Here is a 20,639-nt window from a genome sequence, read left to right on the forward strand (position 1 = left end):
ACTCATACACTGTAGATTGGTATTATTATATCCAAACTGTATGGCATTTCAACAGATTATATAACTAATTATAACAAGATATCATGGCACAACTACTGGTCAAAAAACTAGTGGTAATCAACTCATAGAAAAGGTTATGTTAAATTCAAATAACACCAAAACAAAGACTTAATCTATTCACCTCATGAAGCCATTTCTCAACTAGCCCCTTGGCATGTTCTGGAATTATTCTCATCACGAGCTCCACTTTTTCATTCTCCGTTGACTCCATGTGAGTGATTTCCTTATTGGGATTAAACGTGAGTTTTGCAATGCCTTCAAAGCATTTCTTAAGGTGTGGCTGAACTCTAAGTGGATCTTTTGTCTCCGAAAGGATTTCTATCAGCTCATCATTGGATAAAAAGAAAAACCTGACACGAGTTTACAGGAAACAGTAAAACAAAAGGAAAAAGCAACATCAGTGACATTCAAACAAGCATATTTTAGACAAACACGCACAGCTGACAAAATAAATGTACTGTTTACCTTGGAAAGAATAGCCTTTTCTTCTCCAAATAATCATTCAGGCCTTTCTGAATGTCATCCAACACCAATTCAGCCTCCTTCAACTTATCCAGCATCTGGGGCTGCGAGATAACCCTCATGGCGTTGGCCACCTCCACAGACTCCCTCATTATTAGCCTCCTGGTGGGCGAGATAGAGTATACTGAATGTAATAACCATACTTCAAACAACAGGCCCTCTCTCTTTCAAATTGAAAATCTCCTTATTACAAAACAAGGGATGTTGTTTTTTTCCCTCCATACCTTTAACTATGACTGCCACATTCATGGCTTTTTACAAAAACACAGCTGCTTTATAAGCTCCAAATAAAAAGAAAGAGCTGGTCAGTAATTCTTCTTAGGTTGAATGCATTATTCTTCAAGACACTTTGGTAAGGGGTTTTTATTTTTCACTGCAATGGACCAGGAAACTCCTTCGTCCATCTAATTATGACTGAGGTTTGTTAAGTGTTATTAACACACAATGCTGGATTGATCCCATTCTATTATTTGCTCAAACCAGTTCAATAAATCAACACAGCTTATTTCTTTTCTTTCCTGGGAAATGAGAGAACTCATTAAGAGGTCTCTGTGGCCTTTAATGATGGCAGTAGAAACAACATAAGACTAATGCAAAGACAAGAATAAACACCTGTAAAAAATACGATCTATTGTTCCACCAAGATATGCCTAGTACACAGAGACAATGGAAAACATAGGAGAAATTAATCAGGAAATGTTTGCATCCACTACCATCCACATACTTCAATTATTTTAGGTGTTTAACAGTTTCTCCAATTACAGATTACTAGCATATACACAATAGAAACTGTAACCTGGGTCATGTAAGGAAGTCACAATTTCTGAATATAAGTGACCCAGAGCAGTGAACGGCATTATTATGAACATAAATTATAGACAATAAAAGCACAGAAAATGCTACATTAAATTACATTATAGCAGGCTTCAAACACACATTTTTACAGAAAATGTGATAGTGTGTCAAATAAGCAACATTTAGGGAAATATATAACATTTTATTGTAGAAATACGATTTGCTTGGTTGAACATTGGTTTCCAATCGGCAGAAAAAAAAAGTCACGATTAACTTCTTTTGCAAGAATTCACTTATTCTTGGCTATTTTAACCAAGATCTATCAGTATATTCATTCACGTTTTTTAATAATTTATGTTCTTCAGCTGAGCAAAATGAAGCCGAAAACAAAAAAATTCACACTCTCTGTGTTTGGGGACATGCTCCCACACCCACATGGATGTCACATTGGGAGCAGGGGCTGTGTCCTTGCAGCTGCCTTATCGCAACTGACATGGATCAGACTGCCTGCACGCAGATGCAAGTAACAAATGTGCATCCTGTGCAGGTAAATATGGCCCTCACACAGATGGACACTTAAGTTCACCCATGTGAACAAGGCAGAAAACTCTAACTGTACATAATATATAAAAAAATCCAGCATAGAATAAATGCATCTAAATATAGACAATGGGGTTGACTTACTAAAACTGGAGAGTGCAAAATCTGGTGCAGCGATGCATGGTAGCCAAACAGCTTCTAACTTCAGCTTCTTTCATTAGGCTTTGACAAACAAATTCAGAAGCTGATTGGTTTCTTTGCAGAGCTGCACCAGATTTTGCACTCTCTAGTTTTAGTAAATCAACCCCAATGCTGCCAAATAGTCAAAAGTGAACATTAGACTTGTGACTGAATGAAAAAAAAAAGTACATGTTACCCTAAAGCAGCCAGGGTTTCACTCTCAAGATTTAGATGTTACTGCCACTCTGAGGCAACATGAACAACTCCTACTTCAGTCTTTGATAAATAAGGCCCAAGGTTAAAGTGTTACTAAACCCACAACAGTACAATCAGTCTGTATATGCAGTAAAGCATGCTTGTTATACTTACTGTGGAACCTAAGGGGTTAAGCCTCAGCATTGTGTAAAAAGGCTGTATGATCCTGTCTTCTCTGAGCCTCCCCTTCTTTTATTGTCCTCAATTTGTCTCCTGATAGTACTGAGCCTTGGGGGCAGTCTGCACATAATGCTCAGTTTGGTGGGTATTGCTAGAGAGTTTTTTTTGTTGTTTTAGGGAGGGTGCATGTGATCAGCACTGGGCCAATCAGCACTGACCAGACAGAAAGTCAGGGCTCATGCAGCCTCTTTGAACAGTTGGGGGAGAATGAAAAGCTTTAACCAGTGCTCGGATGGACACTAATAGAAGTCACAAGACTTTACTAAAATAATTGTATTTCCATGTTCTGTGTACTGTGGGAGACCAGATATAGTGAATGCAGGGGATTAGTAACACTTTAAGACAGCCCATTGCTGAAATGGCACTAAAATAAAAACACATGATGACTAGTATGACATGACTAAACTATACATATGTTAGATGCACAAAGCTAATCTCAGTTCCATAGCGACCTGATAAAAAATATTGTTCTTTAGCAAGGAACATACATTCCACAATAATAAAGTATAAGTCCACCCTAACACTAAAATCGCTACATCTAAAGACATCTATGATACAAGCTTAACCTATCTAGCCCTATAAAGAAGAAATTAGTATACATACCTTTTTGAAGCCACTGTTCCGGTCTCCAGCAGGGGAAGCTCTGCAGAGAACACAGCCGACAACGGATGTGAAATGAATGGGGAGTGACGTCACCCATCGACTTACTACGGGGCTTCCATTGTTGGTTGTGTCTTCTACACCCACCTCCACAGTGAAACCGCATTTAACAGCTCAGTGTGGGATCAGGTTGGATTGGCTTAAAAAAAGGTATGCATACTGATTTCTTCCTTACAGGGTTAGATAGGTTAGTGTTAGATTGTGGATGTCTGTAGATTTAATTGATTTAGATTGTCTGTACTTTAAAGAATAACTACTAATCATACATGTAGGCAATTATTACTCTTGAAAATGATTTACTCTTGAAAATCATTTGATAAATTACTCCCACTGTAATTTCAAAGTTTGTACTACCATCTGTACCTGCATAAATATGCTCTGATAGCCACCTATGCAGTATAACCTTAACACGCAATCTGGTTAGTCTGGTGGAGTGAGACTCCCAGTGAAGTGACAGATACCAACTTTCTACTCCAAAAAAAAAAATAAAAAAAAAAAAAATATATATATATATATATATATATATATATATATATATATATATATATATATATATATATATATATTTGTATTATATGAATAACAATTACCATACACTGGCTCCTAAACCCAATAGGCATGACATAACAGCTGCCCAAGCCAGGTATCCACAAATGGAAACCATTTTATTTCTAAGGGGGGGCCAAATATCTGCTGACCAATCACTCCAGGGTAAAAGGTTGATTGGCCATCCCATTTATTCCTACTAAAATAATCAGGAAGCATCTGCCTGAACTGATCTGCTCTTCTCCCTTCCTTCTCTGTAAGAATGAAGATAAATAAGAGTGAACAATCAAACAAGCACAATTATAGAGCACTGCCCTCAATGGGGGTCTCATTTTGCCTACATGGCTGATTCACTTCCCACGTTGATACTTTATGTTATAAACTACAATAACTGAAACTAGCAAACTGACCTCCCAGAGTACAGCTCAAGCTAGAAGAGAAAAATATGCTAATTAACCACATAATGACAAATGCCATTATGTCATATCTATCTATCTTAATATTTTCTAATTGAAGAATATTCCAAATTCACTATATACCACAATTGTCATGTATTTGCATATACACTCAAAAATCTCAATATCAACAGACAACACCTTACAGATAAACATGCAGCTTATAACATGCAAATTAGGTTTCTGTAGTGGACTGAAAAAGAAAATGACAAAATAAATAAACTCTATAAAAACATATTCAAATTAGATTTTAAATTCTTAGATTGTAATGTAAATCAATTTACTAGACTTATCAAGAAAACATCTAATGCCTTGTAAAAATACTATTCTGATGGCACTGATGGCAATAAAGAATACAACAGAATACAAATACAGTGTTATATGATACAATATAACATGGAAGTTATGTAGGGCTGATTATAAAGAATATAAAAGTGACTCATATTATGTATACTGTGTGTGTATATGCTTTACAGTAACTTTTAACTATATACTTAAGCCCCATACACATCAGATTTTCTGCTGAGTTTTTCCTTCAGATTTACCAAAACCATATAATATGAGGTCAATGTGTATGCAATCAGGCAGGCCCTTGCACTACATGGTTTTGGTAAATCTGAAGGAAAAGCTCAGAAGAAAATCTGATAGTGTGTATGGGGCTTAAATCAACTAATTCATGATTTTTTTTTGCTTCATTTTACAAAATAAGGCAAATGTAAAAATGAAATAAGATTTCATAGTTCCTTAATACGCCAATTACCTATTTACTATTTTTTCACTGTGTGCAATAGAATGTGAGGAAGTGCCAGCTAATAATTTCCTTCTATTACAGTTTCTGCATAGTTTTCCTAGGTAATTCACAGTGCAATCCAGGCAGAAGTGGTCTAATTACCATGCAGCATTACCATAAATGATGGTGTTTGAGAGCAGCTGAGGTGGTACAGAGGTGTGCATAATTATAGCAATTATACTAAAGCTCTCCATGTGGGGTAATGTTTGTAGGTAAATGGTTTAAACACTTCTGCTAACTCATGATTAATACCATACGACAAGCACCTTTATGGATATTAATCCAATAGGATTCTAGGATAAGACTCATGAATCAACACTAATTGTGCATTTTTGTCTTTATTCCTGGGTTATAATACACATTAGTCCATAAATTGATGTCAGACAAGAACATTTTGTCCAGTTTAGTTATCTTGCTGTTAACTGCACTATAAAACAGCTGGATCATTGGCAATATTTTATGTTTTACATTTGGAGCCAGTCATAAAAGTGTTATTGGAAAACTGAACAGACCTTTTGCTTCATTTATGTCGTGGGCTAACTATATAGTTACACACACTTCTGTTCTAAACCTGATACAGGGAGCATGAACATTTCTAGAGAAGTAAATGAGTCTAACTTATGGCAGAATAGTTGTTTGGCCATGGAATTTATAATGTTCTCATAATAGTTATTGAAACAAGATAGGCATATTAAATGAGGTCATGAAAATAATAATGATGATGAAAAAAAAGTGTGGTAGCTGAGGAAATCAGATTTTAGCTTAGTATAGCAAAAACTGAAAGGTATATTTGTTTTTTAAGGGTTATTGCCTTTTCCCCTTTACCTTAATAAAGTTGGTCATATCACAAAAATTGACATCACGCATGTAAAGGTTCATGCTAGCATTACCAAATTGTGTTGTTATTTAGAGTTTTAGGCCAGAATTCACACTTGTAATAGAGATAAAACAACATACAGTTTAATGTTCTGTTTAACTAGGACTAACTTGAGGTATTTATGTACCTTGGTTACCAGCTGGCTTGGGTGTGAACTATTTTAGAGTGTCCATAGCTCCATTACGAAATCACATTTTGGTGGTGGGCCCATGCCTAATATATACCCATCTGGTCTCTGTATTTTAGGTTGCAGTAGACATTGAATGTTGAAATTAAATATCATACTTATCCTGCTCACTCTAGCATAAAATAAGGTCAGAGAATCAATATATTTACTGTCATTCTTGTGCAGATAAAAAAACAATTAAAACTGTTTAAAAACTGCTCCTGAGGAGCTTAGACTAGGAGACATGGCTATAATTAGCATAATGAGTTTTTCATTACATTGGATATTGCAAAAGGTTGATTATTTTCAGGCTGGCCTGTTTGGAAGCCTTGAATATAAGGTTACCCTATCACCACAGGGTTACTTATAAAAAAAATGAAATATATAGAGTAAGCACACCACATAACAAAATTGTGTAAGGAGGTAGGATTTTTTTAAGAAAGGGGGTTCTCCTTCTCTCGCTTTTCCCCAGGGTCTGACTCAGCTATTTGTTTCATTACTTTATTTTAGGTACTGAACAGTATGTATTTCTGAATATCAGCTGCTATATGTTCTAAGTATTGCTCACTGTACCTACTGTATATACATGCATGTATTTTTGTTGGTGTGATTCAATAGTGGAGTGAAAATCTATGCTGTATTATGCTTGATGTGATATAACATACTTAGATATTCGAACCTTTTGTATAATTGTATGTATATGCCTATTACAACTTTATTGCTAAAGCATTTTTATGTGGTGTGCTTACTCTTTATATATTTAAAATTATTGTACTAACAGACTGATACACCGTGGGTTTAATCAAGTTAAAAAAAGATATGTGTTGTTGTTTGCTAAATGGTGTATATAGTAGTAGTGTGCAGACCTTTATTGCTAATTACTTTTAAAAATGCCAGCGCTGTAAAAGAAGCACCTCTATAAATACCTTTCCAGCCACCCTTATCCTGAAATACTGCCATTTTACTACTTCCCAGAAGCTGCAGGTACTCCAGCTGTGTAAATAACTACTCCTCCCACAGTGGTTCCTCTCTCCAGTTCGTACCTGACTACAGGGTGTATAAGTCAATTAAAGACTGGTATTTAACCCACCTAGAATGGTTGAAACCCTGAAGTGGCTGGGGAGTAGTGAAGTAGTGTTTCAAAACATGGGCTGCTGCAAAGGTGAGTATAAGTGAGCTACTTTTACAGGGCTGGCCTTTTTTTTTTTGATAAGACACCCAGAGGTGACAGGTTCCCTTTAAGAGAATCAGCAAGGCATAACAATTATATAACTAGAAGAAATAAATGGTTCCTACCAATAGAAAACTACTATAAAATCACAAACAGTAATAGAAAACATAAAATAATAGAAAAAAAAACACATCAAATTAAACCACCACCATAGACTTAAAAACAAAACAAAAAACTCAGCAACATTGCCCTGGACAATCACACATCCACACATATATACCGCAGTACTGACTGATTTATATACTACAGCTGTTTTAAAAATGCTGAACACCATCACTAGAATAGCATCATTCAGTGAGCACATTGTATAGTGTATCAGATGTAATCCATGTCACATAACAGTTTCATCAAATATATTGATTCTCTGGCCTTTTTTACACTATAAAGTGGACACAAAAAGTACGATATTTAATTTGTTTGCATCCTAAAATGTATAGGAAAGATACGCATTTATTAGCTTGGGCTCAATTGGCAAAGGGGGTTTACATCCTTTGAGATGGCAGTCTAAAAACATTTCCATAAAAGTCAGCTGGTAACCTAGGAACATAACTTCAATTTAAAGGAAAAGTTCACCTTTAGTAACATGTTACACCTTATCAGAGGAAGTCTTAAATGTGCACAGCAATAACATCTCAGTTGTCCCATTAAATCTGTGTCTCTTTGCTAAATTGACAGCAATGTCTGTAATTGCAATTAGCAGACAGAAAGGGGTTTATTTACTAGAGCTAGAGAGTGCAAAATTAGTCATATTTCTCAAAAAAACCAAGCAGCTTCTAGCTTCAGCTTGTTCAATTAAGCTTTGACAATAAAACCTGGAAACTGATTGGTTTATATACAGAACTGTGACTAATTTTGCACTCTCTAGCTTTAGAAAATAAACCCCTAATTCACAATTATCCTTAGTTCAGTTTTCCGAAAAAAATGAATACCAGTGCAAAATATTTTAGTTTAGCCATGCACATCCTCTATATAAGTAAAATTGATAATGTTAACCCTAACTTCTATAAAATAAGCTATTTATTGCTATTTATATGCAGTAAGTATATTTTCAAGTATTTATAAAGAATAGTTTCTTGAGATTGTTGGTAGCAATCAAATTACATTTTCAGTCCTAACCTTCACATAAACATTTCCATATAAATGTACAGTAAAAAAAAAAGGTACTCTATGTACAAATTCTATTTATTTATACTAATTAAAATTCATAGGGTGAAAACATTTCAAATGCAAATCACTTCTTAAAAAAATGTTTTAAAAACTCACTGAGGCAACAATATAGACTACAAATACATCAGCTACTTAACATTTCAGACTTCAAAGATTTTCTATATAAAGAAAGGCTTCTAAGAGAATGGCTTTGGTGTATGATATCTTTTGCATGCATCAGTAAAAAACAGAATAATTATGAAATAAAGGAGATATTGGATCAAAAAAGGTTTAAAAGAGCAAAGCAAATGAAACAAGGGAGACAGGTAACCGTAAAAATAGAATTCAGACAGTTGTAGGATAGGAGGTTTAAGCAATGAGAAGGTTACAAATCCAAGGTGAACATTTTTGAAAATGCCTCATATCTAAAAAGCTGGAGGAGAGCAATTACAGTTCATGTCCAACATATTGGAAATAACATCGCCCTTTAAAGGAAACTCATACTGAAATAAATATGGGGCAGCCATTGCTGAACTCCTAAAAATGCAAGTTGCTTGGAGGTCTCTGGCTTCAATACCCAATGACCTGAACATGCAAAGTTAGAACTCTTGATCTTCTTACTGATTCCGGGTCAGTGCCTTAGAAATTGTTAAAGTAAACAGGACAGAATGACAGCTGAGACATTATTTTCAGGAGGAGAGGTCAGCAATGGCAGACCACATGTTCTCTTAGTACAGGTTTCCTTTACTCTATCTATGGCAGGGGATTAGATCAAACTGAGAGGTCAATGTGAAAAAACACAATTCTTTAAGATTCATTCCATTATGAAGCCTAAGAATTATTCCTAGATAATGAGCATTGACATCAAATAAAAGATCTGGTTTCACAATGGAAACAAGTCATAGTCTTGCAAAATGAATATTTAACCTGCATGAATGCACAATGATATGTTTTAGTGACCTAGTTAATGTCAGGGCCTTGGATGCATTCAGAAGCTGACATGACAAAGAGACTATGGGATACAAAAAAAAAAAAACCCTCACAAAACACACCTGTCAATAATAAAGACAATGCTATGCTGGTATAATAAAATGTCTAACACTAGAGAAGAGATAGAGCTTGGAGCCCAAGTCATGTGGCCTTTGTTCCCGTGTTCCATGCAAGTACAGTCAAAATCATTAAACCCTAAATGAAGGGGAAGTGTCTTTGGCATCTAAACTGCATTGGCTTCATTCTGCTATCAATCAATTGTATCATTAAAATATCTTGTTTGTTCAATGCTCTCATATGATTGCATGTATGTGGATTCTCAACTCTGGGTCCTTTCCCTGCTCCTTAAGGCCAGTCCCATTGTGTGGAATGCTGTTGAACTTGAGCCAGTTTGCCACAATGTGACAATTTTAGCAACCCTTAGAAAAACTGAACCTAGTGCCCAGCATGTTATTGTGTTTGGTCCATTACATTGGTTGTCAGTTTGAAGAATGCCCCTTATGGGCAGCTAAACAGAACATTTGTGTTCACTTGCTTAACCACTTGTGTTCCAGAAGATTTTGCCCCCTTCATGACCAAGACATTTTTTGCTATTCAGCACTGTGCTACTTTACCTGGTAATTCCGTTTCACACAAATAAAGTTTTCCTTTTAGTAGTATTTGATTAACACAGTTTTATTTTTTTATTTTTTGTGATATAAATAATAAAAGTTGAATATTTTGGGAAAAAAACTAACATTAGCAATAAAAAAATCAAAAAGAAATTATATTTCTACATAAATATTGGGCAAAATGTATTCTGCTACATGTTTTTGATTTAAAAAAATCCAAATACGTGTTAATTGATTGGTTTGTGTGAAAGTTTAAGCTCCTACAAACTATAGGATATATACTGGATGCTATACAGACTACACTTTCTCATCATTCAATGTCAGGACCCATCTACCTAAGTGTTTACAAGTGTTACCCATTGTATCGCCCATTGCTAATAAGAAAATGAAAGCATTCCCTTTAAACATTGGTCTGCATCTATTATATTTAACTATAAAATCAAAATATGTTTATATACCAACTAAAGTGATAGAAATAGATATGCAGTTAGCGCACAGGGAGTACACCCTCAGTGGTTTACACAGGGCCGTACATATCTGGTTGTTTGGCATGTAGGCCCACGTGCTGAGAGGCCACATTTTTTATTATTATTATTATTCACAATTTATATAGCGCCAACAATTTACAAGGCGCTTTACAATGTATAGGGGGGGGCAACAAAATTACAGTACAATACAAAAGGTACAGGAGGGCCCTGCTCATAGAGCTTACATTCTGAAGGGAGGGGGTGGTGGTACAAAAGGTAATAGCTGCAGAGAATGATTTGATGGGGGTGGTACATTTACACTATATTATATTGATGGCGGGGTACATTTACACTATATTACTAAAAGTATTGGGACACCGCCTTTACACACACACATGAAATTGTATGGCAGCCCAGTCTTACCCACAAGATTTAGGAGTGTGTCTATGTGAATGTTTGACCATTATTCCAGAGCACATTTGTGAGGTCAGGCACTGATGTGGACAAGAAGTCCTGGCTTGCAGTCCCTGCTTTAATTCACCCCAATGTTTTATCAGATTGAGGTCAGGACTGGCCAGTCAAGTTCCTCCACCCCAAACGCTCTCATCCATGTCTTTATGGACCTTGTTTTGTGCACTGATCCAAATCCTTACGTAGAGTGGACATTATGTTGTGGGGTTGTTTTCCGGTGGTTGGGCTTGGTCCCTTAGTTCCACTGAAGGGAACTCTTAAGGCGTCAACATAACAAGAATTTTTGAAAATGTCATGCTCCCAACTTTGTTGGAACAGTTTGGAGATGGCCCTTCCTGTTCCAACATAACTGTGCACCAGTGCACAAACAAGGTCGATAAAGACATGGATGAGCGAGTTTGGGGTGGAAGAACCTGACACGTTACATACAGTATTCAGGGTGTAACATGTAACATGTTAAGAATGGACCAGCTCCTGCACCCCCACCTCCTCTGATTCCCGGATCTGACAGCTAGCGGGGCCACATCACTCATTCACAGTTGGCTTTTAGTTTTCAATGAACTACCATGGCACTGTGGAGCACACTCTAGCCAAAGCAAAAGGAAAAAAAGATTTGACTAAACATACAATTTAAGCACACACTCATCATGTAAGCTACTATTTATGTTTGCAGCCAACTTACCAATTCAAATCAACAGTTTCAAATTTTTCCCCTTCTACTGGTATTTGGTTACGTATATCCTCTGATCCAAAAATGGGTTCCAGATATAACCAGGCCATCTGAACTCGGAGCCAGGAATCTAAAGTATCCTGAAAGTGTCGCTGAACAAGAAATAAAATATATCAAGCCAAAAATAATTTTGGACTGGAACAAACTTGCTAATGCAGAAATCATTTTATTTTTCCAAAAATGTTTTTCAATCAAATTTTCATAGGGTTGAGACTTATTTCCTTGTCCTCTGCTTTTGTTGTACTTGTTGAAGAACAATGAAGAATGAGCCAACACAGCTGCCTCTTTTTGTGTCTCACTTGAATGATTTAACCTTACTGGGTGACTGTGTCTGTTGCATTTAAGCTCACATAATAAAAATCAAAGTGAAATGAATTTGACATAAAGAATTTTATACTTGTTTTTCCCCTTTTAATATTCTACAGAATGCTGATGGCAAGGCTGGTCCTGAAAAGCTATATATAATGAAAGTTAGTGAAGCATGGACTTGACTGGGTGGTGAAATCTGAGATGTGGCATGGAGATGAAATCTAAAAGCTAATTAAATTTAACAAGAGCTTCTCAAAAGGCAACATACCAACTTAGCTTCCCATGCTAATATTTCTTTTTCAAATGGTGCAATAAATGGAGAGCCTTTCATGGTTGTTGTTTTCACAATGTGGTCTTCCAGCAAAACCTTTAACAGGAAAAGAAGAAATGACAGTGAGGCTGATGATCAATGGAAGCGTATATAATCACAAATTTTGTGTAATTAAGCTAGCAATATATAAAAATACATGTACTGATTTTTGAAAGAATGTGTCATGGAACTAAAAGAAATATAGATGGTGATAGAGAGAGAGATTTCCATTCATACATACCATACACCAGTGTTTCTCAACTCCAGTCCTCAAGGCACCCCAACAGGTCATGTTTTCAGGCTTCCCATTATTTTGTACAGGTGATTTGATCAGTTTCACTGCCTTAGTAATCACCACAGCCGTTTCATCTGAGGGAAATCCTGAAAACATGACCTGTTGGGGCGCCTTGAGGACTGGAGTTGAGAAACACTGCCATACACACACACACACTGTGTATAAACACAATTCATCCCTAACTGTCTACTTTTCTTACTACCAAAATTTATTTTATTGTCTCTATGTTATGGAATCTGGATTACAGGGCCTTTTTTGTAGCTAATTCCACCTTTCAGACCATGTTTAATGCTACGCCCATATTAGCGATATAACATGAAACATTGTGAGCATGCACAGCTCCACCCCCACACAACTGCCTCACCCACTTACTGGAGCAACAAGTTCATCTCTCCGCTCACTTTTGTTGTTTTTGAATTGGACATGACTGAGTGTAACTCCACCCACACAGTTGCACCTTTCATTCCCAGGAAAGTTGTGAATAAAAAAACTACAAGTACTATCTTCTGTCACAACAAAGGGACTGTAGTCATTAGTGGAGCACAAGTATAGTGATATCACCACACTTGTAGTCTATTTATTATTCCTCTATCTCTGTAACTGAAGGCCTGTACCTTTGCACAGACCATTGGCTGGAGGAAGAGTCTATAAGAGCCAAAACATTACACTTGTGATCTACTGATGCTAATGGCAATGGTTTGCATGCTCAAAATTAACCAACAATTCCAACCATAAATCCCACATTGCCTGCTGAACATTTCACCTAACACTGAACCTCAGATACATCTTCAAAGTGACTTAAAGATCCATACGTTTTCATAATCATTACTGATAGAAGTAATAGAATGAGTTGATGCACCAGGATCAGTTACAGACAGTTATAATTAAACACTTTTGTTAAGTCCACAGTTCTATCCCCACACTAAAATTACGTGTGAAGTGTACATATTATGCATTGTATAACATTTCCTATACAATGAAGTAATTAGCCAGAAATAATATTTCAACAAGACCATGGGAATCTCCCAATAAACCTTTTCTCTAGTTTTATCAATTATGCAAGATCCAAAATTCCATTACAACCTTGTGTGCCACCAGGACTTTTCAAAATCTTGATCATCACAAGGCTGTTTTGAAAGAAAGGCCCTATTTCTCTTAGCTTTCCATGTACAGCATCTGCCCCTAGTTGTTTATGACTGTCCTGACTCCTGACATAGGCATACACACCCATTTACTTCATGTGCTCAGCCGATATTGTTTAGAGTGGGGGCCACTTTTTTAATATGGTTCATATGGCCAAAAAGTCAAGAACTGTAAATCCTGTTAGTTTGTACATCAGTAAAAAACTAGTACATGGGATCATTGGAGGAAATTGAGTGGTTTACTGTCAAAGGCGTAGATGTTTTACCTATCCAGGTATTTGCTTGAGTATGTAAATAATATTCTAATCACCAGTAAATTAATGCCCAATGCCTTTCATTTTTATTAAAATATACAGGTTAATTTTATCTCATCATTACTTACTTTTCTGATGCATCTTCAATTTTCAGATGTTTTACTAACTCATTACTGTTCGAAAAAGTAATCTGGCAGCATGTTTATGCCTTAAAGCCATGTGTCTTTTGCATGGCATATTTTTGTTTGGTCTTGTTTTAGTATTTGGTCAATGCATCAGATAAATTCTGTACGGGGTGGTGAACAGTGGTTTTAGATTTTGCTGTGCAGTTGTAATTATCATTGATTGTGCCTGGTGATTTGTGAACTAGCAGTTGGCAGGGAAGCAATTTTTCTTATTAAAAAAGTTACTGTAAATGATTATTTACATAATGGATAAATAAAAATAAAGTATTGCATTTTAGATATTGTGTTATTGGACACACTACAACACCTTGTATATCTGCATACACTATATTATCAAAGGTATTGGGATGCCTGCCTTTACCCACGTGAACTTTAATAGCATCTTAGTTCATAGGGTTCAATATTGAGTTGGCGTACCTTTTGCAGCTATAATAGCTTCAACTTCTGGGAAGGCTGTCCACAAGGATTAGGAGTATGTCTATGGGAATATATGACAATTCTTGCAGAAGCGTATTTGTGAGGTAAGGCACTGATGTTGGACAAGAAGGACTGGCTTGCAGTCTCTGCTCTAATTCATCCCAAAGGTGTTCTATTGGGTAGAGATCAGGACTCTGTGCAGGCCAGTCAAGTTAATTCCCCCTAAACTCCCTCATCCTTGTCTTTATGGGCCTTGCTTTGTGCACTGGTGTGCAGTTATGTTGGAACAGGAAGGGCCCTTCCCCAAACTGTTTCCACAAAGTTGGGAGCATAAAAATGTCCTGGTAAGCTGACACCTTAAGAGTTCCCTTCACTGAAACTAAGGGGACAAGCCCATCCCCTGAAAAACAATCCCACACCATAACCCCCTCCACCAAATGATTTGGACCAGTGCACAAGGCCATAAAGACAAGGATGAACGAGTTTGGAGTGAAGGAACTTGATTGGCCTGCAGAGAGTCCTAACCTCAACCTGATAGAACACCTTTGGGATGAATTAGAGTGGAGACTTCGAGCCAGGCCTTCCCAACCAACATCAGTGCCTGGCCTCACAATTGCGCTTCTGGAAGAATGGTCAAAAATCCCCATAGACACACTGCTAAATCTTGTGGGCAACCTTCTCAGAAGAGTTGAAGCTTTTATAGCTGCAAAGGGTGGGCCAACGCAATATTGAACCCTACAGATGAAGACTGGGATGCCATTAAAGTTCATGTGTGTGTAAAATCAGATGTCCCAATACTTTTGATAATATAGTGTATGTGACAATAAGCAATGGTCAACAACATTTCTTTAGCCACTTGCCAACTAGCCGCCATCATTATACGATGGCAGGTTGGCTTGTTCCCATGAATCGCCATACTGGTACGTAAGCTGCTTTAAGAGCCATAGCAGGTGTGTGTACCTAATGCGTATGGTCAGCAGCCGTGATGTCCACAGGCCACCCACGTTTGGGGGCATCAGAGCCAGAATAGGGATTTGTGTGTGTAAACACACAAATTCCCATTCTGAAAGGGGAGGAGAGACAGATCTGCTGTTCCTAGTAATTAGGAACAGCGATCTGTCTCCTCCTCCAGTCAGTCACATCCCCCACAGTTAGAAACATACATGAGGAAAATACATTTAACTCCTTGATCGCCCCATAGTGTTAACCCCTTCCTTGCCAGTGACATTTACACAGTAATCAGTGCATTTTTATAGCACTGTTCACTGTATAAATGTCAATGGTCCCAAAAAAGTGTTAAAAGTGTGTGATCTGTCTGCCGCAATGTCTCAGTCCCACTAAAAATTGCAGATTGCTGTCATTAGTAGTAAAGAAAAAAAATAAAAATGCTATAAATCTATCCCCTATTTTGTAGATGCTATAACTTTTGCACAAACCAATCAATATATGCTTATAGGGATTTTTTTTACCAAAAATATGTAGAAGAATACATATTGGCCTAAACTGATGAAGAAATTTGTTCTGTTTTTTTAAATTTGGGGATATTTATTATCGCAAAAAGTAAAAAATATTGTTTTTTTTTGTTTACAGTGCAAAAAATAAAAACCGCAAATACCACCAAAAGAAAACTCTATTTTTGAGAAAACAAGGAAATCAATTTTCTTTGGGTACAGCATCGCATGACTGCACAACTGTCAGTTAAAAGGACACAGTGCCATATCACAAAAAATGGCCTGGTCATTAACCACTTCAATATAGGACATTTATACACCCTTCCTTCCCAGACCAATTTTTAGCTTTCAGTGCTCTCACACTTTGAATGCCAATTACTCAGTTATGCAACACTGTACCCAAACAAAAGTTGTATCATTTTTTTCATACAAATAGAGTTTTCTTTTGGTGGTATGTAATCACCACTGGATTTTTTATGTTTTACAACATAAGTGAAAAAAAGCGAAATTTTGAAGAAAAAACACTTTTGTTTCGTTTCTATGATAACATTTTGCAAATAAGTATTTTTTGTTCATAAATTTGGGCTAAAATTTATATTGCTACATATCCTTGGTAAAAATTACCCAAATTAGTGGATATTATTTGGTCTCTGTGAAAGTTATAGAGTCTACAAGCTATGGTGCAAATCATTGAAAATTGAACACACCTGAACACACCTGATCACACCTGATGCACTGATGGCCTATCTCATTTCTTGGGGCCCTGAAATGTCAGGAAATTACAAATACCCCCAAATTACCCCTTTTTTAAAAGTAGACAGTCATATTTATTTATAATGAGGCATGGTGAGTTTTTTTAAGTTGTAATTCTTTCCCACAATTCTTGGGAAAATTAAGAATTACATTCTGCTACGCTTCCTGAGTATGGCTATACCACATGTTTGGGAGTTTTACACAGCCTGGCCACACAGAGAGGTCCAACATGCAGGGAGCACCATCAGTAATTTCCTAACGTGCTATTACATTTGTGAAGGCGCTGAAGCACCAGGGCAGTGGAATTACCCACAAAATGGCCCAATTTTGAAAAGCAGACACCCCAACATCTATTCTATGAGGCATAATGAGTCTTTTGAATGGTTCATTTTTTTCCACAAGTCTTCAGAAAACATGGAAAGAAAATTAAAACTTATATTTTTTTACACAAAGTGGTCAGTTTATAAGATTTTTCTAACTCAAAGCATGTATATATCAAAAATGACACCCCAAAATGCATTCTGCTACTCCTACTGAGTATGACAATACCACATGTCTGAGAATTTTACACAGTCTGGCCACATACAGAGGCCCAACATGCAGGGAGCACCATTAGGCGTTTTTGGAGCATAAATTAAACTTCTAATTTCCTAATGACCTATTACATTTGTGAAGGCCCTGGAGCACCAGGACAGTGGAATTACCCACAAAATGACCCCATTTTGGAAAACAAACACCCAAACATATATTCTATGAAGCATCATGAGTCTTTTGAATTTTTTTACACAAGTCTTCAGAAAACATGGAAAGAAAATGAAAATCTTTTTTGTTTTTACACAAAGTTGTCAATGTATAAGATATTTCTAACATATAGCATGTATATAGCAAAAATTACACCCCAAAATACATTCTGCTGCTCTTCCCGAGTATAGCAATACCACATGTGTGAGACATTTACACAGCCTGGCCACATACAGAGGCCCAACATTGAAGTAGTACCTTCAGGCTTTCTAGGAGCATAAATGACACATCTCATTTCATTCCTACCATCACACTTTTAAAGGTCCTTGAGCACCAGGACAATGGAATTACCCACAAAATGACCCCATTTCGGAAAGCAAATACCCCAATGTATATTCTATGAGGCATGGGCTGCAGATAGGTACTCTGGTACTCTGATGGGCTGCAGATAGATACTTGGGCACTCTGATGGGCTGATGACAGATACTCGGGTCCTCTGATGAGCTGGAGATAGATGCTTGGGTACTCCGATGGCCTAGTGACAGGTGCTCGGGTACTCTGATGGCCTGGTGACAGGTACTTGGGTACTCTGATGGCCTGGTAACAGGTACTCTGTACTCTGATGGTCTGGTGACAGGTACTCGGGTACTCTGATGGCCTGATGACTGGTACTTGGTTACTCTGATGGGTGCTGACAGGCACTTAGATGGGCAGTGACAGGTACTCAGATGGGCTGTGACAGGTACTCATGTACTCAGATGAACTGTGACAGGTACTCAGGTACTCAGATGGACTGTGACAGGTACTCAGGTACTCAGATGGGCTGTGACAGGTACTCGGGTACTCATATGGACTGTGACAGGTACTCAGGTACTTGGATGAACTGTGACAGGTACTCAGGTACTGATATATACTGTGACAGTTACTTAGGTACTCAGATGGGCTGTGACAGGTACTCAGGTACTTGGGTACTCATATCAGCTGTGACAGGTACTCAGGTACTCGGGTACTCAGATGGGCTGTGACAGGTACTCAGGTACTCGGGTACTCAGATGGGCTGTGACAGGTACTCGGGTACTCAGATATACTGTGTTGGGTACTCAGGTACTCAGGTACTCAGATGGGCTGTGACAGGTACTTACGTGCTTGGGTACTAAGATATACTGTGACAGGTACTCAGGTACTCGGGTAGTCAAATGGGCTGTGACAGGTACTCAAGTACTCAGATGGGCTGTGACAGCTTCTTTGATGGGTGGTGACAGGTACTTTGATGGCAGGTAACAGGTACTCTGATGGGTGATGACAGGTCCTCTTTATTAGGGGGCCAGTCAGTGTGGTTGGTGTGTACTGTAAGTGGTAACAAGATGTTACCGCAATCTCCTTTTCACACACGATCAGTGTGTGAGGCGAAGAACCTGGTAACATCTTGTTACCGTGGTTTGTTGACATTCTATGACCGGCTGTGATTGGACACAGCCAATCACGTGGTAAAGAGCCAATTTAATTGGCTCTTTACTGCGATCGGGGGTTGGGCTGTGTCAGGTGACAAGCCTCGTCCCCGTTCGGCTCTCTGTGTGTGCCCTAGGGGCGTGCATGAGCGCTGTGCACGTGGGCAATACATTTGACTAGCTGTGATTGGACACAGCTGGTCACATGGTAAAGAACCAATTTTTATTGGCTCTTTACATGGATCTGGGATGGGCTGTGTCCGAGAGACACATCTTATGCTCGAAAGCTACGCTGTGGGTCCCAGGGGGCCCACAGGAGAGGTGAGAAACCGAGGATGAGTATGGGAGATCCCAACTGCGGACGTCATATGACTATAGCCCGGTAAATAAGTGGTTTAAGGGGTAAAATCTTCTGGGGCTGAAGTGGTTAAAATAAACACAACTTGCACAGAAAAAGAGCCTCAATACAGACATTTAATTTCCTGTTATTGTTCAGCTGGATCTGCTAGCCACAGATATAGCATTTTTAAATATTGCTAGGCAGATATCTAACTCAGCCAACCTATGGGTATATGTTTCTAAAGAGTGCTTGAGGCATGGAGGAAAAATGGATTACAACATTTGTCCTCATTTAATCAAATATTTTTAATCACTGCCAACACATTGCTTAGAACAATTCACTTCAGGGCAAACACACATAAAACATTGGTGCACAATGTATTCATCTAACTAGTTTCATAAGTCAGATAAGCACAATATAAAGTTTGAAGAGCACTTTAAATGTCAGTTGCATTGGTGCACTAGGTTGTCTGAACCCAAATTGAAAATATTCTAATTATAAGTGTAATCAATCTTTTTAGCATAATGTAAAATTATCTGCCTCATATATGCATTACAGGCCATAGGGTAACTTAACATTATTATAAAAGTAGTTACCTGAATTTCATCAACAGCGGCTAGCACATAGCTATTTCCATCCTTGTAGGATGAAAAGCTGAAGCATGCATCCTCCCAATCTGTTTTCATTTTGTTGAGTGCTTTCTCCAGAGCATACTCTTTGCTAGCCTGAGAGCTGATCAGATTTAAATCATCAAGATATTTTTCAAGACCAAACTGCAAAACCTCAAAAAGAATTGTACTTTCATGTGGAGTGATAGTAAATCCGACCTGGGTAAAAATAAAAATACTCACATAATTATCGGGAAGTCGTATTAAATACTTATACATATACTTTTTTTAAGAAGCATTCATATTGGGTAATTCTTCCTGACATTGAATGAGTAAGACTACATCAGAGTACTAACCTAAGTTGTTTCAATATATTGGCCACAAATTCAGACACATGAAAGTTTTAGCAATGCTGTGATCTCTTACATTGTGATTACTGCCAACTATATCCCAGAATTATCCATGTATTCTACCCATGCTCCCCAAACTCTAGTAGAAGTATTCACATTTTAAGCACTATTATGTCATTGTAACAGCAGCCAACACAATATAAATCAACAGTTAACATGTTTTCAAGCTGTAAAGTACGGTATATGTAAACTCTAACAATAAACTTTTCTTATTTTCTACATTTTGTCTGTCAAATATACTTTGAAAGCATTCTGTTATATCTCCGTGTGCAAAAAAATAAATAAAAATAATGTAAGAAATTCA

The 20,639-nt window shown here is 37.4% G+C and overlaps 1 protein-coding gene across 1 annotated transcript in view; it reads right to left on the reverse strand.

The window, feature by feature from the left end:
- The window catches only part of LOC143962680 (dynein axonemal heavy chain 3-like), a 2,426,925-nt gene that overhangs the window by 2,006,862 nt on the left and 399,424 nt on the right, over positions 1-20,639 (reverse strand). The window contains exons 20-24 of the mRNA XM_077472045.1: positions 19,914-20,144; positions 12,250-12,348; positions 11,625-11,764; positions 526-684; positions 182-410 (exon numbers count right to left, since the gene is read on the reverse strand). Of these exons, the coding sequence (XP_077328171.1) occupies positions 182-410; positions 526-684; positions 11,625-11,764; positions 12,250-12,348; positions 19,914-20,144 (858 nt within the window). The remainder of the gene's footprint in view (positions 1-181; positions 411-525; positions 685-11,624; positions 11,765-12,249; positions 12,349-19,913; positions 20,145-20,639) is intronic.

The sequence above is a fragment of the Lithobates pipiens genome, unplaced genomic scaffold, assembly GCF_037356315.1.
Source record: "Lithobates pipiens isolate NorthernLeopardFrog02 unplaced genomic scaffold, aLitPip1_a1.2 Scaffold_8, whole genome shotgun sequence".
Taxonomy (NCBI): Eukaryota; Metazoa; Chordata; class Amphibia; order Anura; family Ranidae; genus Lithobates; species Lithobates pipiens.